Source organism: Apis florea, unplaced genomic scaffold (genome assembly GCF_048593485.1).
Source record: "Apis florea isolate Af1SG1 unplaced genomic scaffold, ASM4859348v1 contig_3158_pilon, whole genome shotgun sequence".
NCBI lineage: Eukaryota > Metazoa > Arthropoda > Insecta > Hymenoptera > Apidae > Apis > Apis florea.
Window position 1 is genome coordinate 2,934,832 of NW_028256713.1, and position 21,642 is coordinate 2,956,473.

The following is a 21,642-nucleotide window of genomic DNA, read 5'->3' on the forward strand; positions in this document are numbered from 1 at the left end:
TCATATTCTATCTATTCTAACATTTTAATTGATCAATTTTATAATAATTCAATATCAAAAATAAAAGATAAAATATATTAATTATATTTTATATTATAAATAATGTTTTTCAAAAAATGAATCATTAAAAAATTGATTTCGATATTGATGCTATTTATACTATTTTTTATTACCTCGAATAATGCTTTTCGTGAGAATTGTTCTCTCAATAAGAATTGTGGAATTTCTTGATTACGATCAGAAGGAGAAGCACGCACCGCGACTGGAATGCAATATGCGCTCTCTGGCATTTGGTTATTAAGATATTTTCTTGATGTTCCAATATTTTTTTTTCCACCTTACGAAATTCACTTAACACTATAAATACTTTTATTTACAATTACAAACATTTCAATTCGGATCTAAATTTTCTTACTTAACAAGCAATATCGAACAAAAAATTGGACAAAAAAAATATATAATCAAATGTAGATCAAATATTGTTATTATAAATAAATTTCATATCCAATTTAAAATGAAATATTATATAAAAGATTCCATTACTTAAATTTGATTTTATGACCTCAATCGGTGTAATTTTCCGTTTATTAGAAATTGATAACCTAAGTTATTTTCAAGCAAATGAACGTAATTAGAAGAAAAATAATTGAATATTAATAAGAAGATGAAACTTCTAATATTTAAATGAAAATATATAATTAGTATAACCGAGATGTAATTAGAATAGATATTAGAGTTTAATAAAAGAGTTTAATTTAATTTAAAAGAATAATGTTATATTATCATTTAAAAATTATTTTGAAACTAAATAATATTTAAATATTTATTTAATATAGAAAGTGATACATTTTACATATTTAGGATTTATGCTTTAGTTTAGATCTATGCTTGATATAAAACATTAAAATATTAAGGAATTTATATATTTCTTCATAATCTTATTAACTAAATTTAACTTATATTTTTTGTCAATTCTAATAACACTCGAATAATATTTCGAACTAATATTCAATTGCACATGCGCTAATATTACAAAGTTTGCAAATATAATTTTTATTGAAACATTTAATCAAATTTTTTATATATTCATTATTTATTTTTTTTATAATTCTTATTACTTAAAAAAATTATATTTATTATTTGTTTTTTTTTAAATAATTTTATTATTGTGATATTTCTGCGCATGATCGCCGCAGAGAATCGGCGGCAAAGCAGTATTATATGAAGTCTTCGTCCTTTCGGGTCGTTTAAAAGCTGTTAGTAGTGATAAGAAGGCGAAAGATCATAAACGTATCTGTGAAATTAAATTTTTAAATTATTTTTAAATTATGTGTGAATAAAGAATTCTATAATATATATATTAATTAATATATATTTAATATTTATAATAATATTTCATAAAAAAACAAATTAATTGAAAAAATTTAAAATGTTTTCAAAAATTTATTTGCTATTTTTGTTTGTAATTTTAAAAAATGGATTATGTTTATTTTGGCATAATCTTCATCAAAATATAGAAAATAATTCAGAAAGAAAAGATGTTCATACAATTCCACTTAGTTCAGATATCACTTTCTATTGGAGGTATATATTTAAAAATAGTGTATAGTACACTGAAAAAAAAATAAATACATGCAAAAATAATTTTTAGGGTTGATTTTATGAGTGAGATCATAATCGCAGAAGTTCATTATACAAGTATTGACAATACTTGGTTCGCTATAGGTTTTTCAGACTACGGTAAACTGAAATCTGCCGATTATTGCGTTTTGTGGATTGATTGGCATCGTCAAATTCAATTACAAGTATTTATAATACTTATTTTTAATATATAATTATATAAAATTTTTATTATATTACATTAAAATTTCAGGATGCATGGGCAGATGAAGAAGGAAAATTAAACTTAGATTTGCAACAAGATTGTGAGAATTTTGCATGGAGAAGAAGAGGAAATATAACAAAATTCACTTTTTCAAGGAAATTTGATACTTGTGATGAAAATGATTATATTATGGAGGTCTATATTTCAATCTTTTAATTAATCATTTAATTATTATTTTATAATACAAAAGAGAAATATTTGAAAATTTATAGAGAGGTACTACGCATTTAGTATGGTTAAAAGGTTTAGGACCACTATCATCTTTGACTGGTTTGCAAATATCCGATGCAGAAACTTCTGGTATGTCTAGAACAGAATTAATCAGGACGCTTCATAAAAAGCCAATATTTCCTTCAAATGCTTGGCAGTTAGAAATATTAACAGATCGTGTGAAAGTACCGAATAAAGAAACAACTTATTGGTGCCGTGTACAAAAATTACCTCCCATTTTGTCTCAAAAGTGAGTTTTAATAATATTTTTTTGGATTAATTTGGAATAATTAACTTTACGAAATTGTTGTTTTTAGACATCATATCCTACAGTTTGGTCCAGTCATACAAAAAGGCAATGAACATTTAGTTCATCATATGGAAATTTTTCATTGTGCTGGACCAATAAATTTTGAAATTCCTATGTATGATGGTCCTTGTGATGGAACTGATAGACCAGAGAAAACTCAAGTGCGCTAATTCTTTTATTTTTTATTTATCAACGAATTAATTTATTTATTAATTATATTAAATATTATCATTTTAACTATATTATAATTTTTTTACCATAACAAATTATTTTTCAATTTTAAAATCATTTCTTTTTCTATCCTTTTAAGATATGTAAGAAAGTCTTAGCAGCATGGGCCATGGGAGCAGATGCTTTTGTTTATCCAGAAGAAGCTGGTCTTTCAATTGGTGGCCAAGATTTTAATCCTTACATCATGCTGGAAATTCACTACAATAATCCTGAATTTCAGAATGGGAACATCGATTCTTCAGGAATTCGTTTCATTCTTACTAAAAGTCTTCGGAAATACGATGCTGGTGTAATTGAATTAGGTTTAGAATATACTGATAAAATGGCTATTCCTCCACGACAAGTAATAAATTAATGCAAATTAAAGAAAAGATATATATTATTATAATGAAAAATCAAAATTAATAAAATTATTATAGGAAGCTTTTACTTTATCTGGACATTGCATACAAGAATGTACAGGCATTGGTCTCCCACAACATGGTATTCATATTTTCGCATCGCAACTTCATACACATTTAACAGGCATTAAAGTTATTACTCGTCATATTAGAGACGGAGAAGAATTACCTTTATTAAATTATGACAATCATTATTCCACTCATTTTCAAGAAATTCGACTCTTACCGAAACCTGTTATTATTTTACCAGTAAGAATTAAAATCTAATACATATTTCATATTAAACATATGAATATCCTTATGTATATCTAGCAAATTTATATAAATTTTTTTCAGGGAGATTCGTTAATAACAACTTGTACGTACAATACAATGGATAGAGAAAATATTACTCTTGGTGGATTCGCCATTTCCGATGAAATGTGTGTGAATTATATTCATTATTATCCTAATACTCGATTAGAGGTAATTTTATTTTTTACTGAATATTATAATGAAAAAATTAATAAAAAAAATTAATTTTTCTTAGGTTTGTAAAAGTGCTATTAGCAATGATGTTCTAAGAACTTATTTTCGATATATGAGAGAATGGGAAAATCAACCGACTAGCACCGATAATGGTATCTCTTCAAATTATAAAAGCATCGAGTGGACCAAAGTTCGCGTACAAGCATTGCATGATTTATATGAAGCTGCACCTTTAGGTTTTTTTATTATTTGTGATATATATTTATATTAAAAAATCTTAAGTTTTGATTTTAATATTTTTAATTAATAATTTTAAATTATATTAATTAGGAATGCAATGCAATGGATCCGATGGATCTCGACTTCCTGGATTATGGGATAACATAGCAGCTTCACCAGTTAAACTACCCTTGTCTCCGCCAGCTCGAAATTGCCCAGAGATTCATCATTAAAATAAGAGATATCAAATTCTATATAAATTTTTTCCCATTATATAGTGTTATCTATTTCTGAAAATAAAATTAAAATTCACGTTTACGAATTATACATAAATCTAAAGATTAAAAAAATAAACAAAGTGTACTAAAATATAATATTCATGTACGTAGATTTACAGTGATTTCCATGAATATATAAAATTATTAGCTTACTTATAAATAAAATATTCCGTCATACAATATTTAACATATTTTCCGATATCTGCATTATATTCTTTTAAGATCATTTCAATTAATTCTTTTAAGATAATTTTATGATCTTAAAAAATACAATTCAAAATAAAATAACAATTCAAGTTACAATATAATATTGTACTTAAAATATTTCATGTAAAGGATAAATGAAAAAAAAAAACTAAAAGACTATTGAAAAGCGTATCTTGGGGTAACGATAAATGTTATCAATTATATCAATTAAAAGTTTATAAATCTCCAGTATATTTATGCATTTTAAGGGTTCTTTTTGGCAGTACATTGTCTTGCTGCGAATAAGCTAGCTTAATTGAATGTTCATTAACACAAATATTTGTTTTATAAAAAAATTGGTAATTGTAAAATATAAAATAATAAAAATAAAGATAATAATAATAATAATAATAATAATAATAATAATAATAATAATAATAATAATAATAATAATAACGATAGTAATAAGCACAGTATAATAATAATAATAATAATAGCTGAAACTTTGTCTTTACAAATTTTATGAATGTACAAAAGAGGATCGCGTCTTAATGTTAAATATGATATAAAAATTAAAAATATCCAATTATTTACGATATTATACACAGCGGATTATACATACATACATACATACACACGCATACGCTGAAATCACGCACACGATAGTTGCCTTGTTTGTTTATCAAGCTCAAAAATACCTTTTCGGAAATTAATATAACGCGATCTTTTCTTCTTCTCTGGTAATTTGATTTTGTTTCTTTTTCTTTTTTTCTTGTAATTTATTATTGTTTCATTTAATGTGTACAATATTATATTTTTTATCGAGTACTCATTAAATATATTTTTTGATTTTATCAATCAAAATCAAAATATTCTAGCGCACAATACAAAATTTTAGCGAGTATTAAATTTGTACTGCCAAATGTTTTTTTTATTGTAACTCTTTGAAGCATATTTTTGGAATAAAAGATATCAATTAATTTCTTTTCTTTTTTAAATAAAAAGCAGTTCTTCTAAAAATCTAATAATAATGAAGAGTTAATGTATTAGTTATTAATTATATGTAATAATAAAAAAATATCGTTAAGAATACTATTAATGATATAGAAATTTCAAAATGATTAATACGTAAAATGATTTTAATACTTCAAAGGTTCAATCAGAGTTTTTATTGAAGATATGAGAGAGAATCTTTCTCTTTGGTGCTAAATTAAGCTGCACTTAGACTTCCAAGATTAATCTAATCCAAGATTAATCTAAAAAAAAAAAAAAACTTGAAAAAGTAGTTGCTGAAAAAGATTGAAATAATCTTTTTGCACTTAATGATCAATGCAGCAAATTAATATATACATATAATAATAAAATATTCTTTAAACTATTTTTTAAAATTGCATATATAAAATATTTATATTTAATTTATCAAAAATTTGAAAATTTTTAAAGTTTTTTCTTTTTAAATATTTTTTAAATTTTAAATATTTCAAATGAGTTTCTAAAGTATCAAAAATACTAAATTTATGATCAAAAATCAATTAAGCAATTAATTAAAAAACAAATACGAGTCTAACCACAGCTTAAACATTAGAAACTTGATTTAAGATTATTTCATAGCATTCCCTAAGAACAATGTTTTCCAAAATATTTTTATAAGAAATAGTATTAATGAAAAAACATAGTTTTCTTGGAAAACATAAATATCAAGTGACAAAACAGAATATAGTTAGTATATTTTGCATACACTATTAAAAGCTTTATTTTGCACATCTTAAAAAATATGCTTCCTGAAATATTTAGGAACGTGATTATTTTGAATATGTGAATATTTTTGTGGACATATACGTAAAAAAATTTAGATTCTCTGCTAGGAACACGCTCCATTGGAAAAAATACTTATTTTCTAAAGCGGGGATGCATTAATAATCGAACTTCCATATTTCACTTTGCTTTTTTTTTGATGTTGTTTTTATAGGAAAAAATTTTTCCTTAGACAAGTTTTTTTTGGAAATGTTTTACGTGCAATCATCACGTAATAAAATCGTTGCTAGGTCTCCGCGAGTATATAAGTATAAAATATATATTGAGGAGTTTAAAGTACATGTTCTGTAAGATCATTTTGCTACATTGTTTGTATGTATACCAATACAAAAGGAATCAATCAAGATTTTGTCAAAGTCTGTCTACTTATACATCTAATTCAGTGTTGTATGAACGATACATCACAAAACTAATAAAATATATATTATAAAAAATCGTTCATTTTACATTACAGCGTAAGTTGCTGCGAGTTTCCAATGAGACTCGCGAAAAGCAGCTGACGCTACAATAGCTCAACAAGAACCTCTCGACTAGAGTGATTGATTGTTCTGTTGCATATGCATCTGCAAAAAACAATAAAGTATACCGGCCTGTGCCATTACGTCTACAGTCCCTGCAGCTAAAGGATCCCGACTTTTTGCGTCAGATCGCGAATTCGTACCAGGACGTAGAAGCGTCGGCCCGAACACCGTCGCTAAGTTGTGCAAGGACATTTTATTTTGAGCCTCGTGTTTATTAACTCGTATCAAATGAGCAAGTAGAAAGTCAATGACTGCCTTATTTACGGCTGGTAGACTTTCGTATACTCTTCTAAGAGCAGCACCTTTTGATAATTCGCCAGTTTGAAACGCTTCTAAGAATGCTGGATAAAGAGCATCTGTGAAGAGAGCTTCTGGCATTTCACGAAGATATAACTTCAATACACCCGTTACAGAATGAACATCAACCTTATGAAGATAATAAATCTATATTAATATAAAATTAATACTACATATTCTATATAATTTTATTAATTATTTTTATGAAGATAATAAATCTATATTAATATTAAATTAATACTATATATTCTATATAATTTTATTAATTACTTTAAAAAAAAAAAACTTTATATTGCATTATGAAAAGATTTTTGTAATATAAATACCTCTTTAAGTAATTGTTCTGCTTCATACGAATTACTTTCAAAAGATTTACGCAATTTTGTTAAATCTGAAGCCGAACCAGAAACACGATACAATCCAACTTCACCAACTCCTCTCCTTTCCACTTCTCTAACACATGCTGTTATAATAAAGGGAACGTCACGTTTTTCACGTCTATAAAAAAAAATAATCATAAGGATTAATACATGAAAAAAATTTTCAATAAAAAACATACTTATAAAAATTATGAAACATACTTGCACACTTGTTGAATTTTAGCTCCAAATAGACCTTGAGGTTTAGCCGATGGTACGCGTCTTAATGTCACTTCACTTGGAACAAAACGAAGAGCCACATCTAATGTAGCTGGACCTAAATTTAACGATCTTTCTATTTGATCTGATTGAAGCCAAGATCTACTCAATCTTTGTATACATTTGCCACGTAATACAGAACGTGTTCCGCATTCTTCATATAACAGAATTCTAACATTTTGACTTCCTTCCAATTCCACGACGAATGTTTCACCTTTGATTAAAATTAAAAATAATTAATTGAAAGAGATAATTTTTGGATTATTTCTCATTAAAATAACATTTTACCCCACGTTGGAGCTTGACCTCTTGCAACTCGACTTCTTGCTCGTTTAAAATAGTGTCCATAACTATCAACTTCAACAATGATATAAAGATCTCCAACTCTATCTAAACCTGGCGGTGTCAAGCCAAGTAAAGTTAAATGAAGATCACCTAGTAATAAACTTTCATCACGCCCTGATCTTAATAAATAACTTCCCATATCTGTTTGAAGATAAGTACGACAGGCTGTAACCCATGCTTGTAATTCGTACATCGATAAAGGAAGCGGTCCTGGTGGTTGTCCACCCTGAAAAATTATTGTTTAATATTTTTTTCCATTAAATTTTTTAATAATATTTTACTAAGATATTGTTACTTGCATCCTCGTTTTGGATTTAAATAAAATGCAAATTAATTATTTTTATATTATTTATTTACTTGAAATCTGTAAATTACGCACCTTTGACTTATCTAGGTACATATGGGAACGCATTACCTGTTGCAATGCCTCCACTGCTTCAACCCATTGAGAACGTTCAAATTCACTGGATAGAAAGAATGTATATGAATTTTGTACTCGATGCTGACTTTTGTGTGCAACGCGTAATACTAAATTTGGAGATGCTAATACTAATTGAGCTTCAAGCTCAGCAAGTTTCTTTCTATTTTTTTCTGAACCTCTACCACCAAGTCTAATTCGTTTCTCATCATTTCGTTCTTCCCATAGAATCTGATCACGTACTGTACATGCTTGTGATCTATACATATAAATATTAAAAATAAAAATATAATTTATATTATGTAAATTATTGTTTATGAAAATAGATTTATCTATACCTCAAAGCTACAACATTAGCTGGACTAGTTTCACGTGGTTCTACACCATCTTCTGTCACTGCCGCTTCTGCCACTGGTACATACCATTTCAATTCAAATGTAAATTTATCTCTACCAGAAGCTTTATACTTTGCACATACAATTACATCATTGAAAAGGAAAAGATGTCTCAATTTTCTATGACCATCAGAAAGTTCTACCACAAACGAATTTTTTACCAATCTTCTTTGTGCTCTATCATGACTCTAAAAGTAATATATTTTAATATAAAATTAATATAACTAAATTGATAATAATCTTAATTATTATTATAATTTATTTACCGGAAACATTGATTTTGTCTGAATTATATTAAATTCGTCTAGAAAATTTCTAGTCATAGCAAGAGCTTCTGAAAGTGGTGCATGATCTGCATGATTCACTGGTGTGTGCTTAAGAAGATCCTACAATCAATTGAGATAAAATTATCAATACAAATGATAAGATAAAATTTACAAAGTATATTTCCACATCATTTTATCAACTTAATCAATGTTTTATCAATGATACATGTTTATATCTATATAGATATTTATATATACAATAAAATCATAAATGATATTTACATGCAATACTAATGCATTTTTTTGTACACGAGCTACTGGTTTATGCAAGAGATCTTCAAGAGATAAACCCGGTCCTTTTGGAAATCCTCTGAGTCTTATGTCTCTTGTAATTTCACCAAATTGAGTGGAATGTGCAGAACATCTTCGTACAGTATCAGTAGCACGAGCATAATTATGTAAAAAAGCTCCATATAATCCTATATTACTGGCCATTACCTTAATTTATAATTATAAAATTATAACATTAATAAAAGAACAAAATGAATTAATATATCAATATATCAATATATTTAGTTCTTACTTTAAATTGTTCACCTATAGTAGTTTTAATATCCCATTTTTCTAATTTTTTTCTAAGACCATCCAAAAATGTTTGATGCAATGCATGTAATTCAGGAATTTTATAAAACATTGTACCAAATTCATCTTCAGAAATAACAGGTTGAGATGTTGTTAACGTTGCCCTGATAGCTTTCATATACTAAAAAAAATATTATATCTTTTTGATCAATTTAATATTACTTATATATATTATTATATATAATAAATAGATTATATACTTGTAACATAACATTTAAACATTCAACATAAATAGTTTCACTCTCCACTACTGAGTTTACAATACATTTAATCATAGATGTTCTATCATCTTCACGCTCTTTGCTTTTCTCCTGTCGGCGAGGTGTAGTTGGCGTTGGTGATTCCAAACTACCCTCACTTAAACTTAAAGGTTCTGCATCACTACTACCAGTTTCATTATCAGTACTAAGAGCACGTAATAAAATTGGTGGTGCAGGACTTGCACCCTCTTCATCTTCACTATCCATTGCAGCTCTGTGTCTACAAATAAAAATATAAATATTAATCAATATTAATTAACATCAATAAAATTTTCACAAAATAATTTTAAAACCAATAATATCTAAATACAGATAATTTACTGTATAAAATAATCAATGTTGACATAATTGCTTTGATTTCCTGGTGAATCTGGCAAAGAAGGTGGTCTTCTTGATGGTGCTCTATTGCTATTATTATTTCCAACAGGTGGAACACGTGCATCAATATATACATATTCTCCTGTTTGATCTAAAGCTACAGAATCATAGTAAGGTTCTTCCTCCGATACCTCTGCATCACCATCCTCTCCATCTTCATTAATTGCAGCATTTTCTAAATCTACTTATTAAACATAAATAATTTATTATATATTAAAACAATTAAATTTTATAATACTATATAAATATAATATATCACCTTTTTCATCTTCCTCTTTGAGAGATTCTTCATTTTTATCTTTTTTTGAGCTTCCTGTCACTTCAATTACAGTAACATAATTACTTGGCACATCTGGGTCACTGTTTCTTCTAAGTTCAGGCACTTTATCAGGACACCTAGGTATTTCACTTTTGGGTCTTTTGCATGTATTAAGAGTAGAACTTAATTCAGTTACACACTTGTCCTGAAATTTACTTATATCTTCAGATGCAGGAAGGGAAGAAATTGATGATTCCACATGTTGAATACAAGATGTGCTTGTAGAATTAGTTAAATTATTCTCTGCTGCTTGACAACTATGTTGATTTTGAGATTCTATAGGTTGCTGTTTATCAGGAGATGTTATAATATTACTATTTGCCAATTGCTTATGACGCTCAACATCTGCCAATAATCTTTCTAAATATTCTACATAAAATTCTTCTTTTTCAAGTTCTTCTCTTAAAGCAGTTACCTGAAAAGAATAATAATTCTTTTTATTTATTTTTTACATTTATCTTAATAAATATAAATAATATAAATTTAATTTTTCTAAAATGATTACAAAACTAAGATAAGCAGCAAATGATGAATCAATGATAATATACCAAATGAGCAAGTTTAATAATAAGAATAGATATTATTAATATAATAATTTTATATTTTTCAATATTTATTGATTGTAAATCAATTTTCTTTATAAATATGAAATATACAAAAAATTATTTAATATCGCAAAATAAACAAATTTTAAATCAATTTGAAATTCATATAACAAACACAAATTATATATTAGATATAATTATATCTAATATAAATTAAGTTAAATATAAATTAAGTTAATTTCCCAGTTAAGTAAGAAATTAATATGATGACTCATGGAATGAAATTCTCAATGCTTCAACAATGAAGAAGGTTTATGTAATAAAAATTTATTGAACACACTTCTTAGAAAAAGAATTTTTAATTAAATTTTTAGTTTTTAACATAATTTAATTATAAAAAAAAAGTAAATATTAAAATAAAAATATTTTCAACATACAATATTCTTTTGTTAATATATATTTATTATTATTATAAAATTAAAATCATATATATTAATTATAAATTACAATTTATAAAATAAAATTTTTTATAAAAAATTATTTAAATCAAAACATATAGGAAAATGTATGTCATTATTGTCATATATTTAATATTTCTAACTTCTGTCTGAATAGATATTTTTCTCAAAATAATAATATGAATTTTTCATTTAAACAATAATAAATTCTTTTTTTTTGTAGCAAATATAAATATATTTTTTTATTAGAAGTTTTACCTTCTGTTTATGCTTGACTAGATTGGCCCTGACATCTTCTTCCCAGGCCGCCGGCAAGGCGCTGTCCGGGAATCTTTGTACCCAGACACGCTGAAAATCTCCAAAAACGCTCATTACTCCGCTCCAGACTGTTTAAAGAGAGGACTCCTCGGAGACGGTAATCTTGAACACAATTCAGGCCGCTATGTACATTGCACGGGCGCGGCGATCACAGCTCTCACCCGAATTTGTCTGATTACAATTTCGTTTCGACGCAAAGAATCTATTGAGACCAATGTATCACCGTAACGAGGCATAAATCGTTCGTTTCGCGAACGATTTTCCTCTTATTATTGATATATGCTGAACCTGTATCCAAGAATTAACAAGCGTCATACAACTGCTGTCATCTTGTCGACATCTCCTGCGTAGCTCACGATCCGATCTCCATGCCCTCTCCTATCATTTTGACGCCTCTGCTATACTCAATTCACGGACACTGCCCTTATACTCAGCAGGTGCGCATTACGGTAATGATACTTTTCACGATGCGCTTACGCAAAATAGAAATTTGTCTTTCTTACGAAACACAATTTAAATTTTGTTCTTTTTTCTATGATAAATTAAAATTATATTTATTTTGATGATATAAATTAGTTGTAAACAATTTCAATATCAAATTAGCAATGAATTTAAATATTGTTAAAAAAAATGCATAATGAAATTATATATATGTAGAATTTTAAGTAACTATTATTATGCAGATTTTCACATGTGAAAATAATTCTACTTTAGGAACAAGTTAAATTAAAAATTTAGTTTACTTTATTAAAATTATGAATATAAATAATTTCATTACACTTCATTCAAATTTAGGAATCGTAAAAATAATTCTTTAATAAATTGATTTTAGTTTATTTTAAAGCATATTTTTATAAGTTTAATAAAATAATAAAGTTTAATACAATAAAACATATTTAAATTCTATTTGATATAAAATTAAAAGATACATATACAAAATAAAGAAAAAGAAAAAAAATAGATTTTATAAACAATATTTAAACATGTAATCATTATTAATAATGATTGTAAATAGTTATTACTTATTATATTTATTAAATACTTTATTTAAATATAATATTAATATATTTTAAAATTATTTTAATAATATTCTTTTGTTTTTTTATATAATATATATTTATTGACTTAAAATTATGATATAATATATAGTATATACAATATATACTTAAACTAAAATCAAATAGCGGGAAATTTAAAAAAATAATTTTACAAAATAATTTATTATTTATATTTATAAAACTATAAATTTATAATATGAGCTATAAAATTGATAACTATAATTTAAATATATTTTGACAGTGAAATTTATTAATTAAACTACAATCTTTTTTGTCTTATTTTTATAAGCTACTATATGGATGAAACTGTCAACCTAGTTAGCAGTATAATTTAGAGGTTATGTTTCTTTTAAAAAACTAACAAATTTTCATTAATTTTTTTATTCGTTTATAAAAATATTGAACATGGGTGAGAGACAAGAAAGCCCGATATTACAAGAATTATTTAAACATATAAAATTGGATTCGAAAAGCGGAATTTGGTCATGTTTGACACGACTTAAAAATGATTCAAAGTGTTACAAGCAATTTGCCAAAGATGGAGGATTAGGCATTTTAGTAAATTTACTTCATTGTCATAATATAAAAATACTGAATATGACTTTAAGTATTTTAGCAAATGCTTGCATGAATTCTGATGCAAGAGAAAAGGTATATATATATATATATTTACTTTTATATATTTTTATATCAATTAATAGATATATTTGTTAAACAAAATATTTTTCTTATAAAATCTAATATTTAATATTTATATATTTATATATTTATATATTTATATATTAATAATATTAATATTTATATATAATTATATATAATTTAATATATTTAATTTAATACCTTCTTATAGAATACTTTTATTAGATAGAATACTATAATACTATATGTTAATGCATTTTAAATATATTGTTATATTTTAGGTCAAAGGATCTAAAATAGCAACTCATGTAATTTCTATAATAAAGCATATAAAACTAGGAAATTCTTTGCATTGTCGTGCTTGTAGACTAATTGGTAATTTATCTGAATGTGACTGGCATGCAAAATCATTATGTGAAGCTGGAGCAGTACAAGCTTTGGTTGATCTTTTACAATTAGATATATATATGCAAACTTATTTAATGGGTATTAGAGCTATAAGGTATTAAAAAAATAATTAGTACATTAATAATATTCTTAATAATATTCTTTTCCTAGTCAATATTTAACTATATATTTTCTTTGAAGAAATATTTGGACTATGTATGAAGGTAGTAGAGAAGAAATCTTAGAATCTGGAGTAATAATTCGAATTACAAGTTTATTAGTAATGGCAAAGGAACAATTAAAAACAAATACAAAATATATAGATTTAATAGAAACCTGTTTAAAAGCCATGTGTGTATTTTTGGCTACGCTTGATCCTCGAGTTGGGGAACAATTACGAGGGGAAAATGATATGCAGGGTTATAAGTGTATTGTACAATGTTGTGATATGAATAATAAAATAGCAATCAGATGTTTGTACAATCTTTGCCAAATTGCAGAATGTCGACCTATTCTGGGAAATTTTGGTGCTATTGAAAGTTTGATTATTCTCATCAAAGATCATTTGGAACTATCTAAAGAAACATTAGTCAGTTTATGTTTGTTTTGTAGAGAAGCTGTAAATCGTGCAAGAATTAGAATGGGATTTGGCTTAGAATTAATGTTATCTTTATTAAAAGATATTAAGAATGAAAAATATCATCCTATGTTATTGCATGCTTTAGCACAATTTATTTATGATGATCCAAGTATTACAATAATGATAAAAAATGGTTTGCTTGATGTTTTAGTTATTAGATTGAAAAAAATGGTAACTGAAACAGTATCTTATGAGGAGACGAACGTTTCAAGAAAAAGAGAGAATGATTCTCCTCCTAATAAACAACTAGAATTGAAATATAATAAGACAAATTTAGGAAGGTATGCTTGTAAGATTGTTTTTAATTTATTATTATAGAAGATATAAAATCATGATTTTTTTATTTATAGATTTAGTTCAGATTATTATCGAGATGACTGGAGTCCAGGTAGTGCTGTTAGTGTTTCCTCTTCACCTCCTAGTACACCACCATTACCTTTTTATGATTCTATTGAAAATGATGAAAATACTGAAGACAATTATAGTCCAGTTTGTAGCGATACAGAAATAATGGATAATGAAGATGGTAAATTAATTTTTATATTAATTTAATATATAAAATAATATATTAAATTTAAAAAATTTGAAGAATAGCAAATTTCAATCATCTTTTTAGAACCTCAAGAAGAAGTAGAATCATTAAAAAGTTGTAAATCAATAACTGTAAATGTGGAAAAATCTCAAAATTCAGAGGAAGGAAATAAATCAAATGTTTGGGAATATGCAAATGTATGGACATTAGTATTATTAAGTCGATTAAGTCATTCAAATGATCCAATTGATCGATTGGCTGATCCCGCAACTATTGAAGCATTATCAGCCTATATCAAACATGCTAAAAATCCAAAAGCGTCTAGAATTTTAACTAGAATTATAAGGTAAATAGATAAAATTTTTTTCAATTACCATTTAAATGAGATTTATAGTATTTAATAAACAATTTTTTATATAGAAATGGAGTATATCTAATACCATTATTAAAACAAGGCTTCGTTTTTGAAGCTCAAACATTATACGGTTCTGAACAATATACAAGACAACTATGCGCCTTAGCAGAAACTGGCGGAGCGATAGGTGAACTTACATCTATATTGCTTCGTGGAGAAGAAGCTCATAAATTAGTTATCGCAGTTTCGATACCATTTCTAATCAAGTCACGATATATTCTAAAATCACTTCTGAATAATCATGGTGGTCTTCGATTAATATTTCAGATTCTATGTAATCAACAACACAATCTTTATGAAAATGCTATTTGGTCAATTTGTCAATTAGCAAATACATTGGAAATTCAATCTGAGATTGTAGAAAAATATCAAATCATAGAAACCACTTCGGCAGATTTTCCAAGAGTGTACGATAATCATCCGAAACCTGCAACAGTTACATTCGAACTAGACGATGGTACGACTATTGATGCTTGTAGACAAACATTATGTCAAAAATCGGATGCCTTTTCAGCAATGCTTGAAGGAAATTTTTCAGAATCGGGTAAAAAACGTGTCAAATTACGAAACACATCAAAAGAAGGTCTTAATACATTACTTCTAGCTGCAAATGGTTCGACTTTCGAAAATAGAACTATTGAATCTATATTAGACGCTGTACTATTGGCGGACAGGTTTCTTATGGCTGATATATCAGATATTCTTACAGAAAGTTCTATATCTAAATTGAATTATAAAAATTTGAGTAAAGCGTGGAATTGGGCGAGAATGAATTCATGTCACGAATTAAAATCTTGTTGCGTAAAGAGATTTTTGACAGCTTCAATGACAAAATCTGAAAGAGTTCAAGCATTTCAAGATTTTTCTATTACCGACAATTTTCATGAATTTTTAGACGAAGTGAAAAAAATTATAAATAACGTTTTGTGCCAACGTTAATAATAAATTAATTGTATATAATTGTAATATTTAATAATATTATTTTAATTATTTAATCTATATTTTCTAAATTTGAAACGCTTAATGAAACTTTTATATAACAAAATATTTTACTCATTTTCTACTTCAATCATGCTTTATAAATTTATTATAAAACTTAGAATTGATGAATATTAATAAGTATACAATTTATAAATGTCATTTAATTAAAAATATATATTTAAATGTTAATAATTGTAACATAAATAATTAATTTACACATATATATGTATGTACAATGATGAAAATATTTGTATTTTATTCAATATAGATGTATATGGATAAAATATTATTGCATAGAAGGAAATAAAAAAATAAAAAAAATATTTTACTATTTTTACAATTAAATGATATTTCACTTTGTTATGTTAGCTATTTTCTCTCCATCAATTTTAATTTTATTGATTGCGATGGTACAGAAATTAAATGTAAAATTAATTTTATTTGATTCTTATTTATACATTCTATTTTAAATGATTTAATTAACTGCAATTTTTAAAATAAAATCATGTCATCAAATAAGTTTATCAATTCTTAATATATATTAATATATAATTATTTACGCACCTCTGCTAATGCAAGCGATATTTGTATTTCTGCCAATTTTCGACCAATACAACTTCTAGCGCCTAAAGCGAATGGTAAACTTGCATGTGGATGTACTACGCCTTGATAAGTACCTTTTTGCGTTCTAATCCATCTTTCTGGACGGAACTCATTTGGTTGTGGAAAATTCGCAGCATCGCGACCACTCGAATAAAGTGATAAGACAAGCAATTCCTATAATAAAATATAATATGACTTTATAATATAATATATAATGTCTTTATAATATATAGTGATTTTTAATTTCTTTTTCATTGTTTATTAATATGTTTATTACAAATAAAATACAATATAAATTCATTTACCCCTTTTGGCACAAAGTAATTACCAATTACGCTATCTTCCGGTAAATATCTAGATATAAATGGAGCTATAGGATATAATCGAAGAGATTCTTTGATTATACCTTTTAATAATGGTAATCTTAATATATCTTTTTGAGGAAGATCTTTTAAATGTTTAAATAATTCTTCTTGTTTTTCAGGATGATTACATAACAATAATAATACCCACTGCAAAGTTGTTGCCGTCTGAACATAAAAATTAATTTTTTTAATTATTAATAAGTAAATAATATAAGTAAACTATATAAGTATTTAATTTTTGAAATTTAATTTGAACTTTTATTAGTTATAAGTTTATAAATTTTCTATTTTATTTATTTTTAAATTGAAATAAAATATATAATATATTTATAATATATATAATTTGTTTCAAATTCAAATAATTATTTTTATAAATTTCAAATATAAATTTTTGTTTCATAAAATAGTTACACTCTGATCTAACCGTATCACCAGCTGCTAAAATAAAATCAGTAACAATGCAGATTGCGTCTTCGGCTCGAATACCTTCATCCATCATTTTCTTTAATAAACCGTTACCACCTAATTTAGCCATTTCCGGTACTAACATTCGAACAATTTCAAAAGCTGTATCAGCAGATGCAACAAATTTTTTCCAAACAGGTAAACGTAAATTCATAGCTAATTTAACTGGTATTATAGATAATTTAGCTGAATATTCAAATATTTCGTGCAATGTTTCTGCTAATATTTCCAAATCTCGGGACAATTGATGTTTGTAAGAATACCAATACGATCCCATCAATGTGGCCATCATAGCTATAAAATAAAAATGTATCTATGAACATTGTTTATTATTATATTTTTCGGCATTGAAATAATTTATTATGTATATATTATATTATATATTACCTTCTATAGACCACTGATAAAGTTGAACTTGTAAATTCGATATAATGTCATTGGTCTTAATCTGTTTTTGCCATTTTCGTTTAAGTTCTATGGCTACCTCTTGACATGGTGCAATCATTAAATTTGTTGGATCTGGTATTAACATTACTTTGTTTAAAATCTTACGGAAATATATCCATTCTTCACCATTCCTATCATAATAAAAATATATAAAAATCCAAACATAAAAGTTAAAATTTTTTTCATTTAAACTGTAAATATATTTTTATATTTTATAGAAAAATATTTAAAGTTAATGTACATGAATAGCAAACCGCGACGACATTTCCGCATCTCATTGTAAAGTGTCCAAGCTTCTGGTAGAAAGTGTTTTGGTGTTGATCCTTCAAGTCGAAAAATTCGACGAAATTCATGAATTGAATTTATAAAAATTGCCGTGGTTGGTCCTATACGTTCTTTGTAAACAGAACCCAGTTCTTTATGTCTTTTATCAACGTATTCATGTTGTTTTTTTGGACCCCCAGATAAAATGAATGAAAAAAATGTTCCAAACACTGGAATTCCTCGCGGTTCTGGCATTTCCTGTAAAATACTTCCGCTAGTTGCTATTGCTACAGTACCATAATTTCTGTCACGTAATTTCTCCGTGATTTCTATCTTCGATCGATTCCCGCCATCTGTGGATTTCGAGATATCGGATAAATCATCGATTCTTGATGTCTGCGATGCGCCTGCGTAACCGCAACCAGGTACATTATATTTCAACGCGATGGCATTGCTGGAAAGACTTACGGATTTGCCGCTTTTCAAAATATTTTGCGTAAGATTCATTTTCTTAATTCATAAACGATTCTTCCTTATCTACCGTTACTGCGAATTTAAATAATAAACACAAGAAACACCAATGATACCGGTATTAGTTTACATTCAAAACACGTTACAAAGTTTATATTAAATTTGAAACTTTTATTTTGCAAATGAATCGTTTTTTGCTCAATCTCAGACATAACTTCATTGAAAAATAAATCGTTTAATACCTCTTGTTTTCTTTTTCTGGAATCATGCTTGATAACTTGAATCCAATCCAATGATAACACTGGTGACAGTTCAAAATAATGATAGAATTTTTTTTATGATTATGGTATTAATACTAATTCATATATTTTTTGTAATAACATAACCATTATAATTTTCTCACAGTAAATATAATCATATTTTTCAGTGATATCTTTATATACACATTAACAATTATTGTGATTTCTGATCATAAGCAGAAATATAATAAGAAATGTTGAATTATAAAGAGATAAATTCATAGAAAATGTTTAAGTTACACGCCGATTATAAAACACTGGTATACACGTGAAGAAGAAGATCGAATACCGTTTACTATGCCGTTATCTAGAAGCCGTTTACCCCTCCGCTGCAGGTTTCCACTTTCTTTCATGAGAATTCCTTCGTTTCATGATTCAATATATTCTTATTTTCAATTAATTATAATAATATTAATATTAACATAATATCGAGCGATTAATGTAAATTGTTCATAATATTTATCTTGTTATTATTTAAATAATTATTCACAATTATTTTATAATATAAATTGTATATTAAATCGATAATTAAGTTACATTGTTGATATAATTAGAGATTAAGAGAATTAAGAGAAATAATTAATGCATATTTATTATATATATACTAACAAAGAATAGTAGTATTTTTTGTGAAATGTAATTCTAATTTTTACATCAATTTATAATCAAACAAGAATTATAATAAAATATAATTAAAAAGATTGAAATTTTATTATTTACTTATGTAATTTTTTTTATATAACATTTAACTTTTTATAAATTCATTAATTTTATTGAAACTATTCATTGAAACTTATTTTTTAATTATCATTGAGTTTTTAAAAATTATTTTCAACCCCTTTTTTGCAAATATCATATTTATATTTATTGATTTTTATTAAATTCATATTCATTATTTGAAACAGAATTATAAAACTCTAAATTAAAACATTTTTATAAGTTTCATCACTGCTAATTTTTTAATTACTGATAAACACTAATAAATTTTCACGGATTAATCGTGGTTATCTCGTATCCATGACGCCCGACTACTGGTCTCTGTTTAACAGTTTCGAAGATATTTAAATCTTGTGCTGAAATTTCTTATATGGAGTGGGGACCACGTGTGAGGTTCTAAGAATAAAGGATTATGAGCTATATAAAATTTTAGTCAAACATAGAAATAAATTTAATATTAATATAATATATCTATTATATATTATATATTAATATAATATAATATAATATATCTATTTTATAATTACTATTACTTGTAAACCAATAATTATGATTTCATATCTATTTTTAACATATTGTTTAAAATAAGAATATTAAATAACAATCTTTTATATTTTTGTTATAATTTTTCTAAAATATTCAACGTACAAATTAAAAATTTTTTATAAAATATTAGTTAAAATTAATTTTATTTTTTTTTTAAATATTAAATATTAAATATTAAACTTTTTTTCTATTAAATATTTTATAAAACATTAATAATTTCTCTTTTTATGTTTTGAAAGTCTAATTTTTTTCCAGAAAAATATTTTTTTTTTTTCTTAATTCAGAATTGTAAAACACTTTTTTTACTAAACTATAATATTTCTAAGTATATTAATAAATAATAAATAAAATTTTTCTTCTATAAGTTTTCTATTCGCAATGTTAAATAATATCAGAAAACTTTGAATAAAATAATAGCATTTATAAATAATACATCCGTATTTTAAATTCACTATAAAACAAGTCACTAAAACTCATGGATTCTTTATCATTTTACATAATGCATTTTTATTTTATATAAATACAAATTTTATATAATACACATTAATTTCTCAATAATATTTTTAGTTTGGAAGAAATAATATTTATGCATATGATATGTAAAGATGTAAATCAAAAACTGTTTTTAATCATGTGCGATCATAGAAAGAATATTAATTAAAAAAAATTAATATAGGAATTAAGGAACATTATTATGAAGTATGAATATAATTGAAATATATTACAATTATTATAAGAATTATGAAGTAATTTTTTCGTAATAACTTAATAATGTCTACTATAAATAAAAGAATTAGAAAAAAAATTAATTACATATTATTAAAATTTTATTTTTAAAAATTAACATTTTTTCATTTTTAGTTCATTTTTAAAACAGATTCTTTAAAAATACATATTACATATACATGAAAATCAACAAGAGAAGATAAAATAGGTACGTAGGTCAGACTTTTTATCAGATTTGAAGATCAACAAATTTTAAAATGAAGTACGATAGTCGAATAAAGAAA

The 21,642-nt window shown here is 25.3% G+C and overlaps 4 protein-coding genes across 13 annotated transcripts; 2 read left to right on the forward strand and 2 right to left on the reverse strand.

The window, feature by feature from the left end:
- The first annotated feature begins 1,213 nt into the window (after window positions 1-1,213).
- On the forward strand, window positions 1,214-4,363 carry Tbh (tyramine beta hydroxylase). Of its 2 annotated transcripts, none has more exons than XM_012493813.3 (10): window positions 1,214-1,584; window positions 1,652-1,805; window positions 1,874-2,020; window positions 2,098-2,345; window positions 2,413-2,566; window positions 2,716-2,979; window positions 3,056-3,286; window positions 3,374-3,502; window positions 3,567-3,741; window positions 3,836-4,363. In XM_012493813.3, exons 1-10 carry the CDS (start codon window positions 1,430-1,432, stop codon window positions 3,955-3,957), a joined length of 1,779 nt encoding a protein of 592 aa, XP_012349267.1. In that variant the 5' UTR covers window positions 1,214-1,429; the 3' UTR covers window positions 3,958-4,363. The 2 variants fall into 2 exon arrangements, with proteins under 2 accessions (XP_012349267.1, XP_086765491.1); XM_086909365.1 differs by having other exon boundaries at window positions 3,567-3,657; window positions 3,836-4,189.
- A 1,549-nt stretch (window positions 4,364-5,912) lies between these two features.
- Window positions 5,913-12,194, reverse strand: RhoGAP1A (Rho GTPase activating protein at 1A). 3 transcript variants are annotated; one of them, XM_012493824.3, is made up of 14 exons: window positions 11,744-12,194; window positions 10,423-10,897; window positions 10,107-10,344; window positions 9,726-10,005; window positions 9,467-9,646; window positions 9,166-9,381; window positions 8,884-9,003; window positions 8,561-8,805; window positions 8,184-8,481; window positions 7,748-8,030; window positions 7,403-7,673; window positions 7,148-7,319; window positions 6,665-6,950; window positions 5,913-6,566 (listed from the first exon to the last, which is right to left on the reverse strand). In XM_012493824.3, exons 1-14 carry the CDS (start codon window positions 11,855-11,857, stop codon window positions 6,442-6,444), a joined length of 3,303 nt encoding a protein of 1,100 aa, XP_012349278.1. In that variant the 5' UTR covers window positions 11,858-12,194; the 3' UTR covers window positions 5,913-6,441. The 3 variants fall into 3 exon arrangements, with proteins under 3 accessions (XP_012349278.1, XP_012349279.1, XP_012349277.1); XM_012493825.3 differs by having other exon boundaries at window positions 6,245-6,950; window positions 8,220-8,481; XM_012493823.3 differs by having other exon boundaries at window positions 6,245-6,950.
- Window positions 12,195-13,013: 819 nt separating this feature from the next.
- Rnb (BTB/POZ domain-containing protein Rnb) lies at window positions 13,014-16,800 on the forward strand. Its single transcript, XM_012493826.3, has 6 exons — window positions 13,014-13,512; window positions 13,782-14,002; window positions 14,089-14,808; window positions 14,878-15,053; window positions 15,144-15,405; window positions 15,480-16,800. Exons 1-6 carry the CDS (start codon window positions 13,267-13,269, stop codon window positions 16,411-16,413), a joined length of 2,559 nt encoding a protein of 852 aa, XP_012349280.1. The 5' UTR covers window positions 13,014-13,266; the 3' UTR covers window positions 16,414-16,800.
- Window positions 16,610-20,409, reverse strand: sad (Cytochrome P450 family protein sad). Of its 7 annotated transcripts, XM_086909368.1 has the most exons (8): window positions 19,659-20,409; window positions 19,313-19,371; window positions 18,577-18,952; window positions 18,276-18,466; window positions 17,848-18,182; window positions 17,364-17,588; window positions 17,020-17,232; window positions 16,610-16,938 (listed from the first exon to the last, which is right to left on the reverse strand). In XM_086909368.1, exons 3-8 carry the CDS (start codon window positions 18,852-18,854, stop codon window positions 16,825-16,827), a joined length of 1,356 nt encoding a protein of 451 aa, XP_086765494.1. In that variant the 5' UTR covers window positions 18,855-18,952; window positions 19,313-19,371; window positions 19,659-20,409; the 3' UTR covers window positions 16,610-16,824. The 7 variants fall into 7 exon arrangements, 6 of the variants coding, with proteins under 6 accessions (XP_086765494.1, XP_031775952.2, XP_031775951.2 ...); XM_031920092.2 differs by having other exon boundaries at window positions 18,577-18,857; window positions 19,313-20,406; XM_031920091.2 differs by having other exon boundaries at window positions 19,313-20,406.
- Window positions 20,410-21,642: the final 1,233 nt, after the last annotated feature.

What these genes read in the sequence shown, in the direction of transcription:
- Tbh (XM_012493813.3), top strand. Translation starts at nt 1,430, where the DNA reads ATGTTTTCAAAAATTTATTTGCTATTTTTGTTTGTAATTTTAAAAAAT. An exon ending in GATATCACTTTCTATTGGAG is followed by an intron (nt 1,585 to 1,651) that starts GTATATATTTAA and finishes AATAATTTTTAG; the next exon opens with GGTTGATTTTATGAGTGAGA. An exon ending in AACCTGTTATTATTTTACCA is followed by an intron (nt 3,287 to 3,373) that starts GTAAGAATTAAA and finishes AATTTTTTTCAG; the next exon opens with GGAGATTCGTTAATAACAAC.
- RhoGAP1A (XM_012493823.3), bottom strand. Translation starts at nt 11,857, where the DNA reads ATGAGCGTTTTTGGAGATTTTCAGCGTGTCTGGGTACAAAGATTCCCG. An exon ending in AGACAAAATCAATGTTTCCG is followed by an intron (nt 8,806 to 8,883) that starts GTAAATAAATTA and finishes TATTACTTTTAG; the next exon opens with AGTCATGATAGAGCACAAAG. An exon ending in GCTAATGTTGTAGCTTTGAG is followed by an intron (nt 8,482 to 8,560) that starts GTATAGATAAAT and finishes TTATATGTATAG; the next exon opens with ATCACAAGCATGTACAGTAC.
- Rnb (XM_012493826.3), top strand. Translation starts at nt 13,267, where the DNA reads ATGGGTGAGAGACAAGAAAGCCCGATATTACAAGAATTATTTAAACAT. An exon ending in ATGGGTATTAGAGCTATAAG is followed by an intron (nt 14,003 to 14,088) that starts GTATTAAAAAAA and finishes TTTTCTTTGAAG; the next exon opens with AAATATTTGGACTATGTATG. An exon ending in AATAATGGATAATGAAGATG is followed by an intron (nt 15,054 to 15,143) that starts GTAAATTAATTT and finishes TCATCTTTTTAG; the next exon opens with AACCTCAAGAAGAAGTAGAA.
- sad (XM_031920089.2), bottom strand. Translation starts at nt 19,106, where the DNA reads ATGAATCTTACGCAAAATATTTTGAAAAGCGGCAAATCCGTAAGTCTT. An exon ending in TTATCAGTGGTCTATAGAAG is followed by an intron (nt 18,183 to 18,275) that starts GTAATATATAAT and finishes TTTATTTTATAG; the next exon opens with CTATGATGGCCACATTGATG. An exon ending in ATTACTTTGTGCCAAAAGGG is followed by an intron (nt 17,233 to 17,363) that starts GTAAATGAATTT and finishes ATTTTATTATAG; the next exon opens with GAATTGCTTGTCTTATCACT.